At 40.9% G+C, this 16,333-nt stretch overlaps 1 protein-coding gene across 9 annotated transcripts in view; it reads right to left on the bottom strand.

The window, feature by feature from the left end:
* nectin1b (nectin cell adhesion molecule 1b) overlaps nt 1-16,333 on the bottom strand; it is a 162,115-nt gene that overhangs the window by 101,544 nt on the left and 44,238 nt on the right. For all 9 annotated transcript variants that reach the window (XM_085183979.1, XM_085183985.1, XM_085183982.1 and 6 more), the window contains exons 2-5: nt 11,541-11,912; nt 9,510-9,809; nt 7,857-7,974; nt 1,473-1,624 (exon numbers count right to left, since the gene is read on the bottom strand). In XM_085183979.1, coding sequence (XP_085040105.1) covers nt 1,473-1,624; nt 7,857-7,974; nt 9,510-9,809; nt 11,541-11,912 — 942 coding nt within the window. The remainder of the gene's footprint in view (nt 1-1,472; nt 1,625-7,856; nt 7,975-9,509; nt 9,810-11,540; nt 11,913-16,333) is intronic.

The following is a 16,333-nucleotide window of genomic DNA, read 5'->3' as shown; positions in this document are numbered from 1 at the left end:
TCAAAAGGTTCAAAGACAAAAACAAAGCAGAATGCTTAGATTCCAATTTTGCACGGAGGCGACCTGAAAGCGAACGCACTCACATGATGTACCCACACATTGTTCACCTCACTCACTCGATACAATTATACAGACAAATGATGAGAATAAACAGAAAGACTACTGGGACAATAGCAATGTGGTTTGTTAATTTAAGCAATCAATGAAAAAGAAGAAATAGAAAATTACTTTGGTGCCTTTGTTTTGCCTTTCCAAAAGGGGGTACAGTACTTTATGCCAAACAGTACATCTCCTTGGAACTCAGTTACTCAATACAAGCTGGTGCACAGCGATTTCCTAACAGCAGATTACTTCCTCATCTTCTGTTCGATAAGAAAGGCTTGTTCCGACTCCTTTGAAACCTCTATTATAACGCTACTAGCCCATCTGCTTTGGGAGGGCAACTCCTCACAATGCAGGTAATGACATCACACAACATCCTACAAAGCTTCTTTGTCTTAGCCTTACCCTTACCAGCAGAGAATAACACACTGAAAGAGAGGAAACAGGAAAAAAAAAGGTATGCAATGATACTGTAAGGCGCAGCTGTTCACTTCACACCAAGCAGAGCGTTTCCAGAGACACAACATGAGTCAACATGCAAAGCAATGCAAGTTAGAACACCTCGGCTTCCCAGAAACCAAGCAGCGCAGAGAGCAAAGGGGAAAAGACTTTCCAGTCCGACCAGAGCAAAACTGTGACAGTTTCCCAATACCACACGCACACAGCTGGTAGCAATAAAAGATGGTCTCCACATTTGTAGTCTGTCTAGCAAGGTCAGATCTGGCATATATTGCAGTTGGGGCTTTGAGGGCATAATATCGTCTCCTATGGATAAGAACCCAGAGGAACCACAGTGCGTGTGTGCCAACAATTATGTGGAATACAAGGAAACTGAATCAGTTTTGTTCAGCATTTTGTTTTCCCCAGAAGACAAGAAGAAGAAGAGGAGACAAAAGAACTGGCACAGAGCTCAGAGAGATGTGAGCATGATGCAAGCAAACTATGATCAATACAGTACCCTCACCTCAAACCCCCAATTTCCTTGATGTTATTTTAGGCACTGATAATAGACCTGCTTTATGTTCCTCCCACACATGTGCTTGGATGTGTAACAGGGCAGGTCGGGAGGGGGGCGGTGGTTCTCACAGTGTGTGAAACTCTGATACACAAACAGAGAGGTTTTTTTTTTTCACCCAACCTGCCACACTGTTCAGCAGGGTGCCCCACAGCTAAGGCAAGCTGGATCCACATTGAAACTACGCAGGCGATCTGCTGCAATCACCTGGTATGTGCATGTGCACTGATAGCTGTGTTTATTTGGGCAGAAGGGGGTCTGATCCTTTCTGACTGAATTTTTAGAGGGCTACTGCACTGATCAGGCCATGCCAGAGTTACTGGAGAGAGAGAAATGACCAGCTTAATCAGCCTACCTGTGATGTTGACGTCCACGATGCCGGTGCGAGTCCCGATGCCGTTGGTAGCGTCACAGACATACGTCCCAGCCAAGTCGTAGGTCACAGGACCCTTGAAGAACAAGGTGTTGTTCTTGATTTCCACATTGCTGGGTAGGGAGCCATTCAAACTGCGATGAAAGAGAGAGAGAGAGAAAAAGAGAGAGGAACAATAATGCAGATGCCATAAAAAGGCAGAATTACTCCAGACCACTGAAAAAAAAGGAAAAAAACCCTCCCAGATGCAGCAAAGCAATTCAAGGCGCATAAAAAATACAGTCTCTAGTGCCAAACAAACTTGGATGTGGGTGTGGGTGTGAGATAAATACCAAGAATATTTGACAGTGCTATATTTCAGCCATCATCCATCACGTCCAAACAAAATTATGAGGACAGGGAATCCCAGCAGGTCCAAACAGGTAAGATATAGCTGAAGCCTGAGGACATGGACTTTTTGACACGTGGAATACAAAGCAGTGGCAGAGGAGAGGATTGTAGGGGGTAAAGGGGATGGGGGGGGGGGGGGGGGGCTTCCTTCCTAAACTACAGCACAGCACACATGGCTAAAGTCAAAACTCAGGGGAGCTGTCAGGAGAGGCAGCTGATCAAGCGATAAATGCAGAATCTACCAAATGCTGTGCTGTCATTGAGAACTGCAGCCTGCTTCTCCTGCCTGAGGTGTTTGTCTTCATGGTTCACTATCTCTACTGTGTTCAGACTTGCTCATGTCCTTTGATCAGGTCAGCAGACTTTGAGGCCATGGATCATGAACAAACAAAACCTCTATTGTATTATCTGGACCCTTTTTATGGAGCCCGCAGGCTAGAAAAGGCATCAAATTTCACGACAATTAGATGTTTCCTGTTGCGTTTCCCTCAATTAGCCTCATCACCTGCTCTGAATAGGCCCAGCTTGAGCAGAGTTACAAAACATCATGATAATATTAAAGAGCCCCCTGGTCTGACTGAGGTGAGCTGCTGGTTGTTTCTTTAATCAATAAGGATGCTGCAAAGATTTCCTCCACTACTGTGGGCTCAGAAAGGCACACTGAGAAGTGCAGGCGTGCAAGAACATCAAAAACAATGTAGTGTTCCTATTCATTACGGTGAGAGAAAAACAAAATAACACCACAGCGAGGCAACAATATTAAGTTTCATGCTCACAATGGTCACACATCAAGCATTTGAGGTTCACTTAACAGGCTTTTAACAAGGCTCTGCAATGACAGGGCCTACGACACACCGACAAGGTATTTAATAAAAACGTTAAGTACAAATAGCTGATCTGCGTGTGGTTAAATTTATCTGACAGAAGAAAATGTCAAAACAAGGCAAAATAAAAATATAAAAAATACCACAGCACATTTTCGTAGCAACAAAAAGTCCATAGTTCAGAACAAAAGTAATAGAAAGAGTTACGGCTGAGCTGTTTTCATTGGCCACCTTGGTGAAGCAATTGCAATGGAGCCGCAAACAACCCTCAATACAGTATGTCACGATTCAATAATCAGTTACCTTGTGAGCCGCTATCAAATGCTGAGTTCTGCAAAGCCCAATTGATTTGTTGCAGAAATGAAAGGCCGGCAAACTGTGATTCACCACGGACTCTGCCACTACCAAAGATGTCTGCATTTGTGTCAGACATTTGAATGTGTGTCTGCTTGTGCACGTGTGTGCGGAACCAGAAAAATGAAAGACTAACAAACAACTTACGAGTTATGTATATTCTCTATTCACTGGCTAGCCAGTCATGCGCAAGCATATATATGATATGTGTGTGCATATAGGTGTGGGTGTGATTGGACAGAATGCCAATCAGCAACATTTAACAACTAACAACATTATGTGGAGGTGAAAAACATACCACCAATAATTAATGGGACTGGTAATAGGAAACTGATAAGATCACAACCTAATGTTAGTTAAAAGAAGAAATTAACAGGATTGCTCTTTTTAATCACACATCTGTCCACTTATAATTTAAATTTGTGTAATGTGAAATGTTATTTTTTTGGAGAAACCCCAGGCAACAGGAGCAATATTTAGTAAGTGCTTAAGCAGAAGTAGTTGTACAAAGCTGTTATACAACTTAAATATAATTTAGAGGGCTCTCCAGGTTTTATTCACACTGACTGGTGACCAAAAAATGTAACCAACAGTTGTTTTATTGTGGCCTTTCATTGACATGACTAATAGAATTACATTTTTCACAATACAGATAAGTAAGCTGGCTAATTAAGTCTGCAGCAATCACACAGTGCAATGCAGCAGTCTACTTTAAATAATACAGATTTTTATTTTTAATGGGAAATGATGTGTCTGCTTGAAATACTTTCTTTTCTTTTAAAAACATCTTATAACTATAGTGCATTGAATGTATGAAAGTAGGGCTGCACTATTTTGCATAAAATGAGAATCACAATTTTTTTGCTTAGAATTGAGATCACGATTCTTTCACGATTTTCTTTTCCAATATAAATATTTATTGCGCTTATTAACTGCACATCAACTTTGTAACAGTTGAGACTGAACATAAAAACAATAAATAAACATAAAAACAACAAATGTCTCAAATTTTTTTCGTTGCCGCAAAATGTTGTACTGCTTGAAATTCCGTCTCCACCGTTGCTCGACACTGCGTGTATACAGCAGGTAGTGCAACAATAGAAAAACAGTTGCGGGACGGCACTGTGTAGCGTTTGTCTAGGGCAGGGGTCTGCAACCTTTTACACCCAAAGAGCCATTTGGACTCGGTTTCCACGCAAAAGAAAACACTGGGAGCCGCAATTTTTTTTTTTTTGACATCTAAAATGAAGATAACACTGTATATATTGTTTTTTACCTTTATGCTTTGTGTGAACAACTAAGGTGTGTTGCTTATGAAATCCATGAAGTGCTACAGAGAAAATTACATTTTATTTATGTAATCAACACATTTTGAACTCTCAAGAAATATAACAAAAGGAAAGACACCAACCAGAACTAAAATGATCCATGTAGCAAACAAAAACTGTTGTCAGCCACCACCCTTATATCGCCTTTGGGCTGTTGGAGCCTTGACCTAACTTTTAAAAAATAATTGGTAAAAAAGCACTATGCTGCTGAAAAATTAAAAATAGATATTTACAAAATTCTGCCTAAATATGTATTTTACCAGGTTAATGCGTGCGGTGGGGCGTGGTCTGCAGCGCTGCTGCAGGGGAGGCGGACGCACCTGAGCCACACCCGCAATCATGCCTCGCTGCCTTTACCTGTTGTTGGTGGTGTATGTCGGGCTGTGAGGTGAAAAGCTATAGCCGGCTGTACGCGTACAGCAACCGTGTGTGAAAAGTGGTCAATAAAGAGATGCTGAAAAGCGTGTTCATGCAAACATCGTCGGTCTGCCGTGATATGTTTACAATAAGACTTATGGTCCCGAACCTCTGCACACAGCGTCTGCTAATCGGGGCTGTACGAAGTCAGTTTACACAGGACTGTAAGCTGTCATCTGTCAGGCGTGAGCGGTGTTTGTCTTTAACATAGTTCATGGTGGAGAATAGCTGCTGACATAATGTGGATCCGAAGATCCATAATTGGCCTACCTGGGGTTGAAAGTCTCGATAAATGCACGGCGTTTCGGCGGGTACACCGGCTTCCGCGAGTGTGACTCTTATTTTGAGCGATGAAAAAATAATAGAATATAATTTTATTTTTATATTTCAATATCACAATAATCTTCCAATTTAGAACCACAAGTTAAAAAAAGAACTAAACACAAATAAAATACACTTCAGCTAAATACTAATTTATTTTCCCAAACCACGCGGAGCCGCAGTATAAGGACTAAAAAGCCGCATGCGGCTCTGGAGCCGCAGGTTGCCAACCCCTGGTCTAGGGTGTTGATCATTTTCCTAAATCCCTCGTTTTGCACAGTGTTGATGGGAGTCAGGTGATAAGTAATAGCCTCCTTAATTTCTTTGTGCCTGCGGGAGTTCGACGGGTATAGGGAAGCTCTGTATAAGGTTCCAGTTATTGATGTTTGGGTGGTTGACCGGGAGGGATTTTCTCCAGTCACTTTCTCGCTATCCCTGACGTGCTCTCCGTTGTTTTTTCCTGCCAATTTTAGCAGCCAGCTTCTGTATCACGTGGTATAAGGCTCCGCCCTTGTCCTTGTTGAGCAGGAAGAGTGAGCGCTTGTTTTCATGCAGATTACGTCCCGGATCAAAATGCGGTACAATCGTCATCGTCTTTTTCTTTCTTTCTTTCTTTCTTTCTTTCTTTCTTTCTTTCTTTCTTTCTTTCTTTCTTTCTTTCTTTTTTTTTTAAATCGTTGTCATTTGGAAATGCGATCGCACATAAGTATGAATTGAGATCGCGATTTTCTAACGATTAATCGTGCAGCCCTATATGAAAGAATAGCCATGTTTTTAGCTCACCTTTCCTGCACTTATTGTTCTAATGCCCACTCAAAACTGCTGTGTGCACTTAAAACAGACTCCAGAAATGATGCCGTACGAACAAACATTTCAAAAACAAACAACACAGTTCATACAGGATGCATTCCTTTTTTTAGCTGAGCTACTTGAGTGAAGCTCCCCATTAACCCATTTTGAGAAATAGCTCTGGCAATGTGCTCTAAGAACAGGAGAAAAAAATCAAAGAGGCTTAGATGCTTTCCTCAAGGACTATATATGAAGGCAGAAAGTGATTGTGCAGAGTAAAAGCAAACTTTTTTTAATTATAGTTCCAACAGTAAATTGAACACAACACAAAATAAAAATATATAAAATAAACCTTTTATGTAGTGTTTTTTCTTGGAATTTATTATTGAATTCTTATTGATATGTGCTGCAATTCCTTTTTAGATCTCTGTGTTTGGAGTTGAGTGTGACGCAATCCTGCCAGCTTGTTCTGGATCGTTCCGTCACAGCCTTGTGCTGACCTCCACAGTGGAGCCCAGGGGAACCTTCACAACAGATTTGGCATCTCATTTTCAGTGCAGCAATGGCCGTCCTCTCCTATCTGTCAGCACAGTGCCCTCGTCTTTCTAGATCACATCTCTTAACATCTCTTCCTCTTCACCTCCTCTTCTCTTCCTATCTTCCTCTATCTCCCTAAATCTCGCCTTGATTCTGATAAAAAAATCAACCCAAACAGGCCAAACAGAATATCCATTTTGTCTTCGTCTTCTGCTGCTATGTTTATATATCAGTAAGTATCAGTCTTTCTGCCCTGAAAGCTAAATCTATGAATAAGACAGAACGGGAGAAAAAAAAAAACCCTTCTGTCTCATTAAAATCCAGCAGTCGTCTGTAGAATAGATACAATGTGGGCACAATGGTCTATTAATCCACATCCACTCAAGTCCACTGACATATTTCTCAACCTTTCTTTTACCAAGCAATTAAAGGACAAATTGCTACATTTATCTCTCAATTTTATAATATAATACTTGAATTTAAAAAGGTGATACTCTTTATATCCGAAGAACCGCACCCACTTTACTTCTTTATTCTTTCCTCGTCTTTTTTTTTTTTGGTACTTGCATCTGATATTCAAAGGCAGTGAGGGGTTTGATCAGTCAAAATTATGGCAGTTATGCATTCACTTTTATTTCTTTTATATCTCAGTACTTACTTCATTATTTCTGTAAGCCCACTTTTCATGCTGTTCCTTAGAGCAGATCAAACCTGAGGTTACTTAGCAATTCTCCAACAGCTCGAAATCATGTTTGTGTCTGTTCTAGCCTTTGTATTTTCAGCGGTAGGCTCTCAGGCGAAAGCCCTGATGTCAGGCCTGCGGTATGTAGGCTTAATCCATGGCTCCCACTTCAGCTTCAGTTTCAGCCCTCTCTTCACTGTCTCGGGGACAACCCGCTGCATCTGTGCCCTTCAGAGAACACAACAGCACTAACAAAGATGCTTTCTCACCCCTCTACCTGCATCCTGGCCCTTCGACTTCAAAGCACAACCCCAAAAGCAAAGCAAATGGTGTTCTGTTTGCATTTATCTCCCACTATCTGTGACCATCGGGGAGATAGGGGTATATGTTGTTGGTGTAATAGGCCCATTGTGCTCTGCCTGGGGTCCTAGTCTTATCGTCATTACACGTTTTCTAAACAAACAAATAAACTGAGACACATTTCTGGAGAGGATGAAGGAAGCAGCAGCATTTTTATCTTTGAAGATTACTTTCTTGTATATATGCCTCGAAACAAATGTTCACTTTGACCATTCTGTGAAATTGCCTCCCGTTGCATTAGTGAGCCCTCTATAAAACTTTTTTTTTCCTCCTCTAGAAATTTAACCTGAGAAAAACAGCGTGTATCCCTGCAGCCTCGTCCTCTGAGCCTCAAGGGGTTTTGTTACGGTTTAGCCATACTTACAGTTTCCACTGGTAGATCGTGACAGGGGGGTTAGCATCAGCCCTGCAGGTCAGCTGAACATTCTGACGGTTCAGGTACCAGTTTCCATCAAACCCCTCGATCTGCACCTCGGGTTCATCTGCAAGGAAAGGGCACTCCTGTCAGTTATCCCTCATAATCCACTGCTCTATTATTGTGCCTTTGCTGAAGGACACTAGCAGTTTGCCTTTCAAAACCCATCCACTTTAAAGTCGCAGATAGTTCATATTAGCTTGAGACAATGGATCAAAAATAGTCTTGACCAGATGATCTAAAAAAAAAAAAATTATCTACTTCACATTTAATTTTTACCTTTATGCTACTTAATCACATGAATACTGCATATAAAAGATTCAATGGACTAGTAGTGTAAGGAGTTCACAGGATCTAATGGTATACTGCTAATAATTTCAGATAATGCATGATACAAATAATGCTTTACTGGTAAACAGACAAAATGCCAACTGTGTTTATGTATTAGTTACATAAACATAACTGCATTACTATTTTGGTCACCTGGAGCACTTTGGAGTGCTTATTCAGAAAGGACACCTATTAATTCTATTAACACCCACATTACTCACTGTTCTAACAATTATATAGACATCACTGAACATTTACCTGTCTTAGGCACAAGAAAATGTATGACATATGAGCAATCATAGCAATAATAACTGCACATTTATAAAATTATACAGCTGAATGCCATCCTGGATAATGCTATCTAGCCAGGTAGCATAATAGTCAGTTAACCGCTGGCTCTGTCCCTACATTCAAGATGGATGTTGAAGAAAAGAGAGCAGAGATGCCTGAAAGTAATATATAAAGAAGAGAAGAAGCTTTGTCTGGTGTTTTGAAGTTTTTTTCTAGTGGATGATAGAATACATTTTGCAACAATGTTTAAAAGGAAAGGCTCCAAAGGAGCTTGTTTCAAAGTCTCACTTTGAAAATTTAAGAGAAAATAGTGGCAACAAAAACTGGCATTACATCTACCTGAAAAGCAGAACCAGCCAGCTGTTAATGACTGAGTCTAAAGACCTGCACCAAATACTAACTGTTGTTAATATACCCTAAACGTACACTAGGAGGCTATTGTTTAGGTTGTGTGGTTTAATTTTACTTATTTATTCAGCTTTTTAATGATAACAATGATACTTTTCAACATTTCCCAAGCCTACTTTTGTAAAAATAATATTAATAATAATAACTTGAAAACACCAGAATCTTGAAAAAAGGTTAAAAAATTTGGTCATCCAAATAATACAGCAGTGTAAAAGAACCATTGCACACTTGCCAACACAACACTGAAAAACAGGTCTTGTTTAAGCATTGATTTTTCTCTAAATACATAATTTTTGGTAAATAGTGTTTGTCTTGAATAATTGTTTATTCAGTCATTCTATTAATTATTGATTCTATTAGTTATGTCAACAGAACTGGGAAAATAGATTTCGAACATGCTTAGACTGAGTCTGGTGCTGTAGTTTACTGCTCATTTGTTTTCTAGTAATTAACCTTTTTTTGGTGTAAACTGTGCTGAGTGGTGTCATCTGGTGACAAAATCATCACATGGATGCAGGACTAAATAAAAGCACAGACAAAAAATAGTGAAGTAGTAGGAGAGCAGTGTCTTACACTGAACGTTGAGCACCACGCTGTCTGTGATCTTCTCATTTCGGTACGTGACGATGCACGTGAGCTTCTGTTTGTGGGTCTCGCGGCTCGGTATCACCACATAGTTGCTCCGGACTGTCACCGTCCCATTCTGGTTGCGAGTCTCCTGGTAAGTGGCTTCGCCTTTCAACCTGGTATCCCATTTGATCACGCTTGGGGGCTTTCCATTCGCAGATACACAAGTTGCAACTGTCATCTTACGCTTCTGAGCCCTAGCCACAATCGTAGGGGTCGTCAAGGTCATACGCGTCATGGGCCGAGCTGCCGAGTAGAAAGGAGAAATTAATTTTCAGGAAGAAAAGAGTCAATCAAGAATGAGCTTGATTTTTTAATTTCACTTTCCATTTTATTTTAGTGTGTAGCCAGTAGTCTGGTTTTCTAACAATCAATTTCCTGAAGTAAATTAAACTAAGAAGCTGAGATGAAAATAACATTGTTTTTCTTCCTTCACTCCTCAAAGCTCTCAGATGTAGAACCCACTTGCCTATCCAAATGCGCAGTCATCCAATTTCAATCCTTTGTGAGTTGCCAATCAGAAATCTACTCTTAGTACATCAAAAGGCAGGCTTGAGCTTGAGCAAATGCACAACTGAAAGGGATAGGCTATAAAGAGGCCTCTTTGAAGGCTGCCGGTTGGTTATCTGCACACATGTTCCTGATGTTCACTGAGCCTAAAAACTGAGTCACTGAAGCCTAAAAAGTCCTGGGAGGCCAAATGACACAAAATGGGGACTCGGAGCTGACTAAGAAGACCCGGCAACAGGGACTACTTAAGCCAAGTGCTATTTCTTTTACCGGTGCTCAATAGAACACAAACCAACACTTAATTTCTAATTAGCTCTCTAATCAGAGTCAGCACGCAACCTTTTCAAAGCTGCCTCTTTCCAAGATAAACTACATCTCGAGAACTCTTTTTATTGCCACACTACTATTCAAGCCAAATTATACACTCAGAAGTGCTCCTATTGATTTCCATTTCACCTGCCATTTTTATCAACTAACCTCTGCGAAGGTTTCTTGTTTTATAAAAGCTATTAGGCCCATGTTATATGGAATTCACCAATATATATATTATTCATTGACGTGGCTCTTGGTGCTGCTCTGCAACTGCTACAGTTTCAACAACAAAGAGGACAGCTATACCGAGAGCTTCAGCAAACATATAGAGAGCAGCCAGTCTACGGTTTTTAGTCTATTTTACAACACAGCCTGTAGCAATGGGCGTCGAAGAGAAGAGCTGTAAATATGCTTTTACTAAGCCTTTCACTCAGGTTGTCAGGTTGACCCTGTTTTATCTGTTTCAAAAAGTCAAAAGGACACCAAATTTGAGCAACAGGGTTTTCATTCCTTTGATTGTTCATCAGACCAGCATAAGCGTGCTCCAGGAAATAACTCCTTAACTGATATTCAGACGTTTAATCTGTTTTTTTTGGGGGGTTTTTTTTCTCTCTTATCTTCATTCTAAAGGTAGTCACATATACTTCACTGGAAAAGTTACCTAACTTTTTTTTTCCATAGGATCTTTGTAAGAAGTCACAGAGTATGTTAGGCAGGTTGTTCCACTCACTAAAGACATACTTTCTGTTTCCCAGAAGATGGTAATTTTAAATGTTCCCATTCACTCGGTGGATTAAGCTTAATAATTTGATCTCGCCACAATTTAGGCTTTCTTGAATGTAGATGTCTTGAAGATGGATGTTTATCAGGCAGCGTTTTGGGAATATTACTACCATTAATGAAATCTCTCACAGTTTTAATGAGAAACCCAAAGGTCCATATATACATTAAGAACATGTTTTGAATGTTCAGCTACTGCTTTATTGGAGATAAGTCTTGGATAAATTCTAGACACAAGCCTGGAGAATGGGAAACAATGAGTGATTAGATTACTAAGATTTAGATCCCTACAGAACTGCTAAAACCAGATTAGGAAAAAAAATGTTCCTTTCAAATTACAGATTAAGGCAGAATTAAAATCAGTGCAGTTCTTACCATACACAGTAAGGTTGACCATGTTCTCACGGTTGCCTGCAGGAAATGTGGTATACTCGCAAATGTAGGCAGCCTCGTCGGACAGCTGCAGGTTGGAGAACACAATTGTGGTGTCTTCCAATGAGGGAGTACGATGACGAACGGCTGCATGTTTGAAGCTGACGCGCTCCTTGAAGGGCGGCAGCACAGACACACCCAGGGCCGGGTTGGCGATGGCCACATTCTGTTTGGTGCCATTGAGAAGCTTCTGCCAGGTTACTTGGGAGATCTTGACTGGTGGATTACTGTTGCTGAAAACGCAGCGCAGCTCCACTTGTGAACCCACGAAGCCAGACTTACTGGTGTCCATCTGTACCATCTGTCCACTGCCAGCTAGACACAAAGAGGGGGATGGAAAGGAAAAAAAACATTTAATTACGATTAACAAGTGTCCAAGGCCAAGCAAGCACTCCAGTCAATAGCAAGTACATGCACTGAAAGTCAAGGAGTCAATTCAGCCTCCTAGGTAGTACAAGCATGCACAACACTCAGAAGTCAGACTCGTGGATTCAGTCATACGCACCTGTGTGCCACAGATACTATATCTGCCCCCTATACATAAAAAAGTTGGTTCATGGTGGTAGTTGTGTGCAAAAGCTGTGGGAGTTGTTATTAACATAATGGGCACATCCATACAAGCCTGCCTTTGTCCACAAAGGTGCTGTTTCTGATGAGATGGGAGGGCCGAGCGAGAACCAATGCATCACTAATGAATGAGTACAAGGGCAGTGAGCTGGAGCCAAGTAGTCGTCTGCTGCGCTCTCCTCCACCTACCCGGCAACACACTGGGTAGCCCATTGTAATTTTAATTACTTTTTACTCACAAAATACTTCAATGACTGCCTGGAGCTCCTATTAGGAGAAACAATGTGTAGTCCTGTGTAAGCACTCAAAACAATGAGAACACACACATTAGCTGTATTAAAAGAACCCAGCAATTAGGCACTCCTCCTTTACTATCTAAGCCTGTGCGGAGCATGGTGGCAAAAGAAAAGGTCAATTAGAGAACATGGACCTTCGGTTTAGTCTTTCATGCATATATTGACCTTGTGCTAAACTGAACTGTTGAATACTGTTCTTTGTAATGCGTTTTTGCTTTTTATTTAACATTAGCAGTTATCAGCCTTGAATTAACTGTTCCTTACAGTCTCTATGCCTTTATTAAGAACTGGAAGCATAAGATGGAAAATTAAGTGACAGGAAGAATAATTACACAAGTCACTCCCTTATTCACACATTCCCATTTGTCAGAATTTATCATTTTATACTTTTTTCTATATCAGTATAAACAGAACATTTTGGGGTTCGGGTCTATTGGCTTGACACAAACTGTAGTCTCAACATGGATGTCATTTCAGTGCGAGCAGCAATTTTTCCAAACTGAATAACTGATTAGTTGAAAACACACTCACTATGTGTTAATAGACCTCTCTACACTGAATCATACACGTTATTAATCTCTGTCTCTCTTCCACAGCATGTCTTTATCCTGTCTTCCTTCTCTCTCCCCAACCAGTCGCAGCAGATGGCCCCGCCCCTCCCTGAGCCTCGTTCTGCCGGAGGTTTCTTCCCGTTTAAAGGGAGTTTTTCCTTCCCACTGTCGCCAAAGTGTTTGCTCATAGGGAGTCATATGATTTGGGTTTTTTTCGCTGTATGTATTATTGTAGGGTCTACCTTACAATATAAAGCGCCTTGAGGCGACTGTTGTTGTGATTTGGCGCTACATAAATAAAATTGAATTGAAATTAATGCTGAAGGTAACTAGTGCATTTTTTTTGGTTTCTTTTTGTAATCTGTAGTAATAGGTCTTCTTCATGGATAACAAACAAGTACAAGTTTCACTTAAACCTGCTCTGAGCTCTGCAGTGTCAGCAGTCTGAACAGATGTGCCATTGCAGGGCACCTACATCCTGTTGTTTCAACACTTCTTTGTTATCTTGTGCTACAATTTATGGTCGTTTCCAGGTGAAGTCTGATGATGTCCCATTTCCTGAAGCGACAGCCCCTGACTGAGCTTGTATTTACAACCAGAGGCAGCCATAATTATCTTCTTTGGATACACAACTACCTGCAGGAAGAAAGACTGAAATTCCTTCGTTAATCACGCAGGACTCATAAAGCCACCAATGTATCCACTCATAAACAGACTGAAAATATGCTGTGGTCTCAAGTAGAGAAGTGGGGCCTAAACATGTGCACCACAAGCAGAGCGGGTCTTTAACGCTGAATAACTGCATCACAATGATGGATAATCGCTGCCCTCAGAAATAAAGTTTCCACAGGGGGGCTTTAAAATGTGTAAGAATGCGTGAGAGAAATCCATTTCTGTATACACTCACTCACTACAATATCTGATGTAGTTGATCTTTAACTATACAAGGATCTGAGGAAGAGGGGAAAGCGAATTCTGTGTATGCAAGGCTGTCAAACTGTCTTAAGTACCGGCAGCGACTGTTATGTTAAGATTTTTCTTGTAAAAACGGTAGGTAGTCAGCCAAAGGACGTCAAGGCCCAATACATGCATGTAGAGAGGAAATGGTGCAGACTCTGGGTAGACCATTAAGATTAACCATGTATTTTTCCTCAGCATGCTGAGAACTCTCAGGTTGAATGACTTAGGCTGGAAAGCAATGCATTATGAGAGAAAGGCAATTTCGATCTATTATTATGTGCTTTCGCTCAAATGCTGCCTTTGCGGCCTACATCAAATCACATAAAAAAACAAAGTGACAACCTTTTGAAGTTACTGAGTGCACATCATCTTTCATTTCCTTCTGACCACATCGGCAAGACCCTCTCTATAGAGATTTAGACTTGGGGGATTTGAAGATGACAGATTGATTTACTAATGCAGTTTGACAGAGAGGACTGGCAACCTTGTCATCTGTACCTTGAGAACCACCTGTGTCCTTGTGCACCCCAGGGCAATGCTTTACTCCATTTTATCACAGCTTAGATTACCAGTTGTGGCAGCTATAGTATGATATTTTTGAAATAGCAAACACAATTTACTGTGTGACAACACTAGTTAAAGTTTAATCTTAAGTTGGTCTGAAGTGGAGAAGCTGCATGCTGCATGTGGCGGGGGCTGTAAGGAACTCATAAATATGTACCTGGCCAGACCTCATCCATTTCAGCGCTAAAACAATAGTGGCAGGGGCCGGCTGTGCAAAGAGCCCCTTCCCCCTCTCGCTTTGCTCTTCCTTCCTTCTTTCTCTGATGCTACCAACTCAACTAAATCAACTAAACAGCAACTAATGCAAATGGAAACTCGAGGAATAGGCATAATTATACAGTCACAGAGCCCAAATTCACTCTGTGAAAGGGCCAGAAGCCCCCACTGGGACCCCTTTCACTCAAGGACTGTTGGACTCTTTGGCTGAGCACAGAGTCTATAATTACAGACTACATAACAGAGTGGCAAATGCTACAGAAAGCACAGTCACATACATGCATGAGATTCTAAGAAGGTAGGTTGGAGTGGGGGTTTAATGAAAATCAGTGGTGCAAAAACAGAAGAGAAAAACGGAAAAAGAGATAGGCAAAGTAGAGAAGTGTAGAACTGTCGAGAGGGAGAGAGAGACAAAGAGGTAGGTGGAGCTGTAGGGAGGACTGTAGGTGCGCTACTGGTTTGAGGTTGGCTGGCGTTATTGCCTGTGCTGCTGCTGCTGCTTTGTTCTCACACTGACAAGAGGATGATTGGGGGAACAGTCATGCTCTAATACACCTGTGGATAGGGTAGGCACTGCCTTAAGAGTTGCCAAAGGAGAGAGGAGTCATGTTTCTGGAAGGAAAAGCGATAGGACAAACAAACAAAGCAGAAAGTACTTCCAAGCTGGCAAAATATTAAATTTAAAAAAAAAAAAAAAGAGTGGCTTGATTCTCACCAGGTGAGCTGAGTTGGATCAACGGGGACATAAGGGGCAGTATTAAAACAGCTGCTGTGCCGTCTGGCCCTGCGCTGATAGCAAGAGACTCCCAAGGCCTCGGCACAGAGCTGTGCACGGAACGTTCAACTGTAATAAGATCTGGCCTGTCAGGCAGAAAGGAAAAGCATGTGCTTTGTGTTGTTTGCATATGGCGCATTGGACATTGTGCATTAGAAGCTGCACCAAATAAAAGCCTTCAGTCAAATGGACTCTCCATGGTGCATGGACAATGTCCAGGAAAATAGAAAATGTATTCAAATTAGTCACATTTAAACATTTTATTAACCAGGTGGGAAAACAAAGATAAAACAAACAAACAAAAAAATAACAGAATTAATTCTTGTCTGTAGCGAGCCAAAATGAAGGATGCAAACATTTAACATTTGCCTTTTTTCTTTGCTGTAGAGAATTTAAGTTTTTTAACCAAATACAAAGATCAGCCCACAGATAAGCCCATAGGACCTTGTTCTGGTACATATAAAATCACCATGATAATATTAAACTAATAAATTTAATAAGTATATATAACATCGAAAACAGGCCCAACATCTCCTTCAGACCAGGAAGGAATATATCTCATAGCTAAAATCTAACACTGTTGTCTTTTATCAGCCAAATTGGCAGTATTTCAAAGGTAGTTATTGCCTACTTCAATATTGTGCATCCAAAGGAATCCATTGTGCGTGAGTCAAATAAAGTTCAGAATAATTCACCTCAAGCTGCTGCAATGCGAGGAAGGCAAAGATTAAATAGAACTGAATGCATATTTTAGAAGAAGCACTCATTAATGTCTTCTATTTAAAGCTGCACCAGGCAACTCGGCGC

This window comes from Neolamprologus multifasciatus, chromosome 14, assembly GCF_963576455.1.
Source record: "Neolamprologus multifasciatus chromosome 14, fNeoMul1.2, whole genome shotgun sequence".
Classification (NCBI taxonomy): Eukaryota; Metazoa; Chordata; class Actinopteri; order Cichliformes; family Cichlidae; genus Neolamprologus; species Neolamprologus multifasciatus.
The sequence above is the reverse complement of the archived record's forward strand: the minus strand, read 5'-3'. Positions and strand labels throughout refer to the sequence as shown.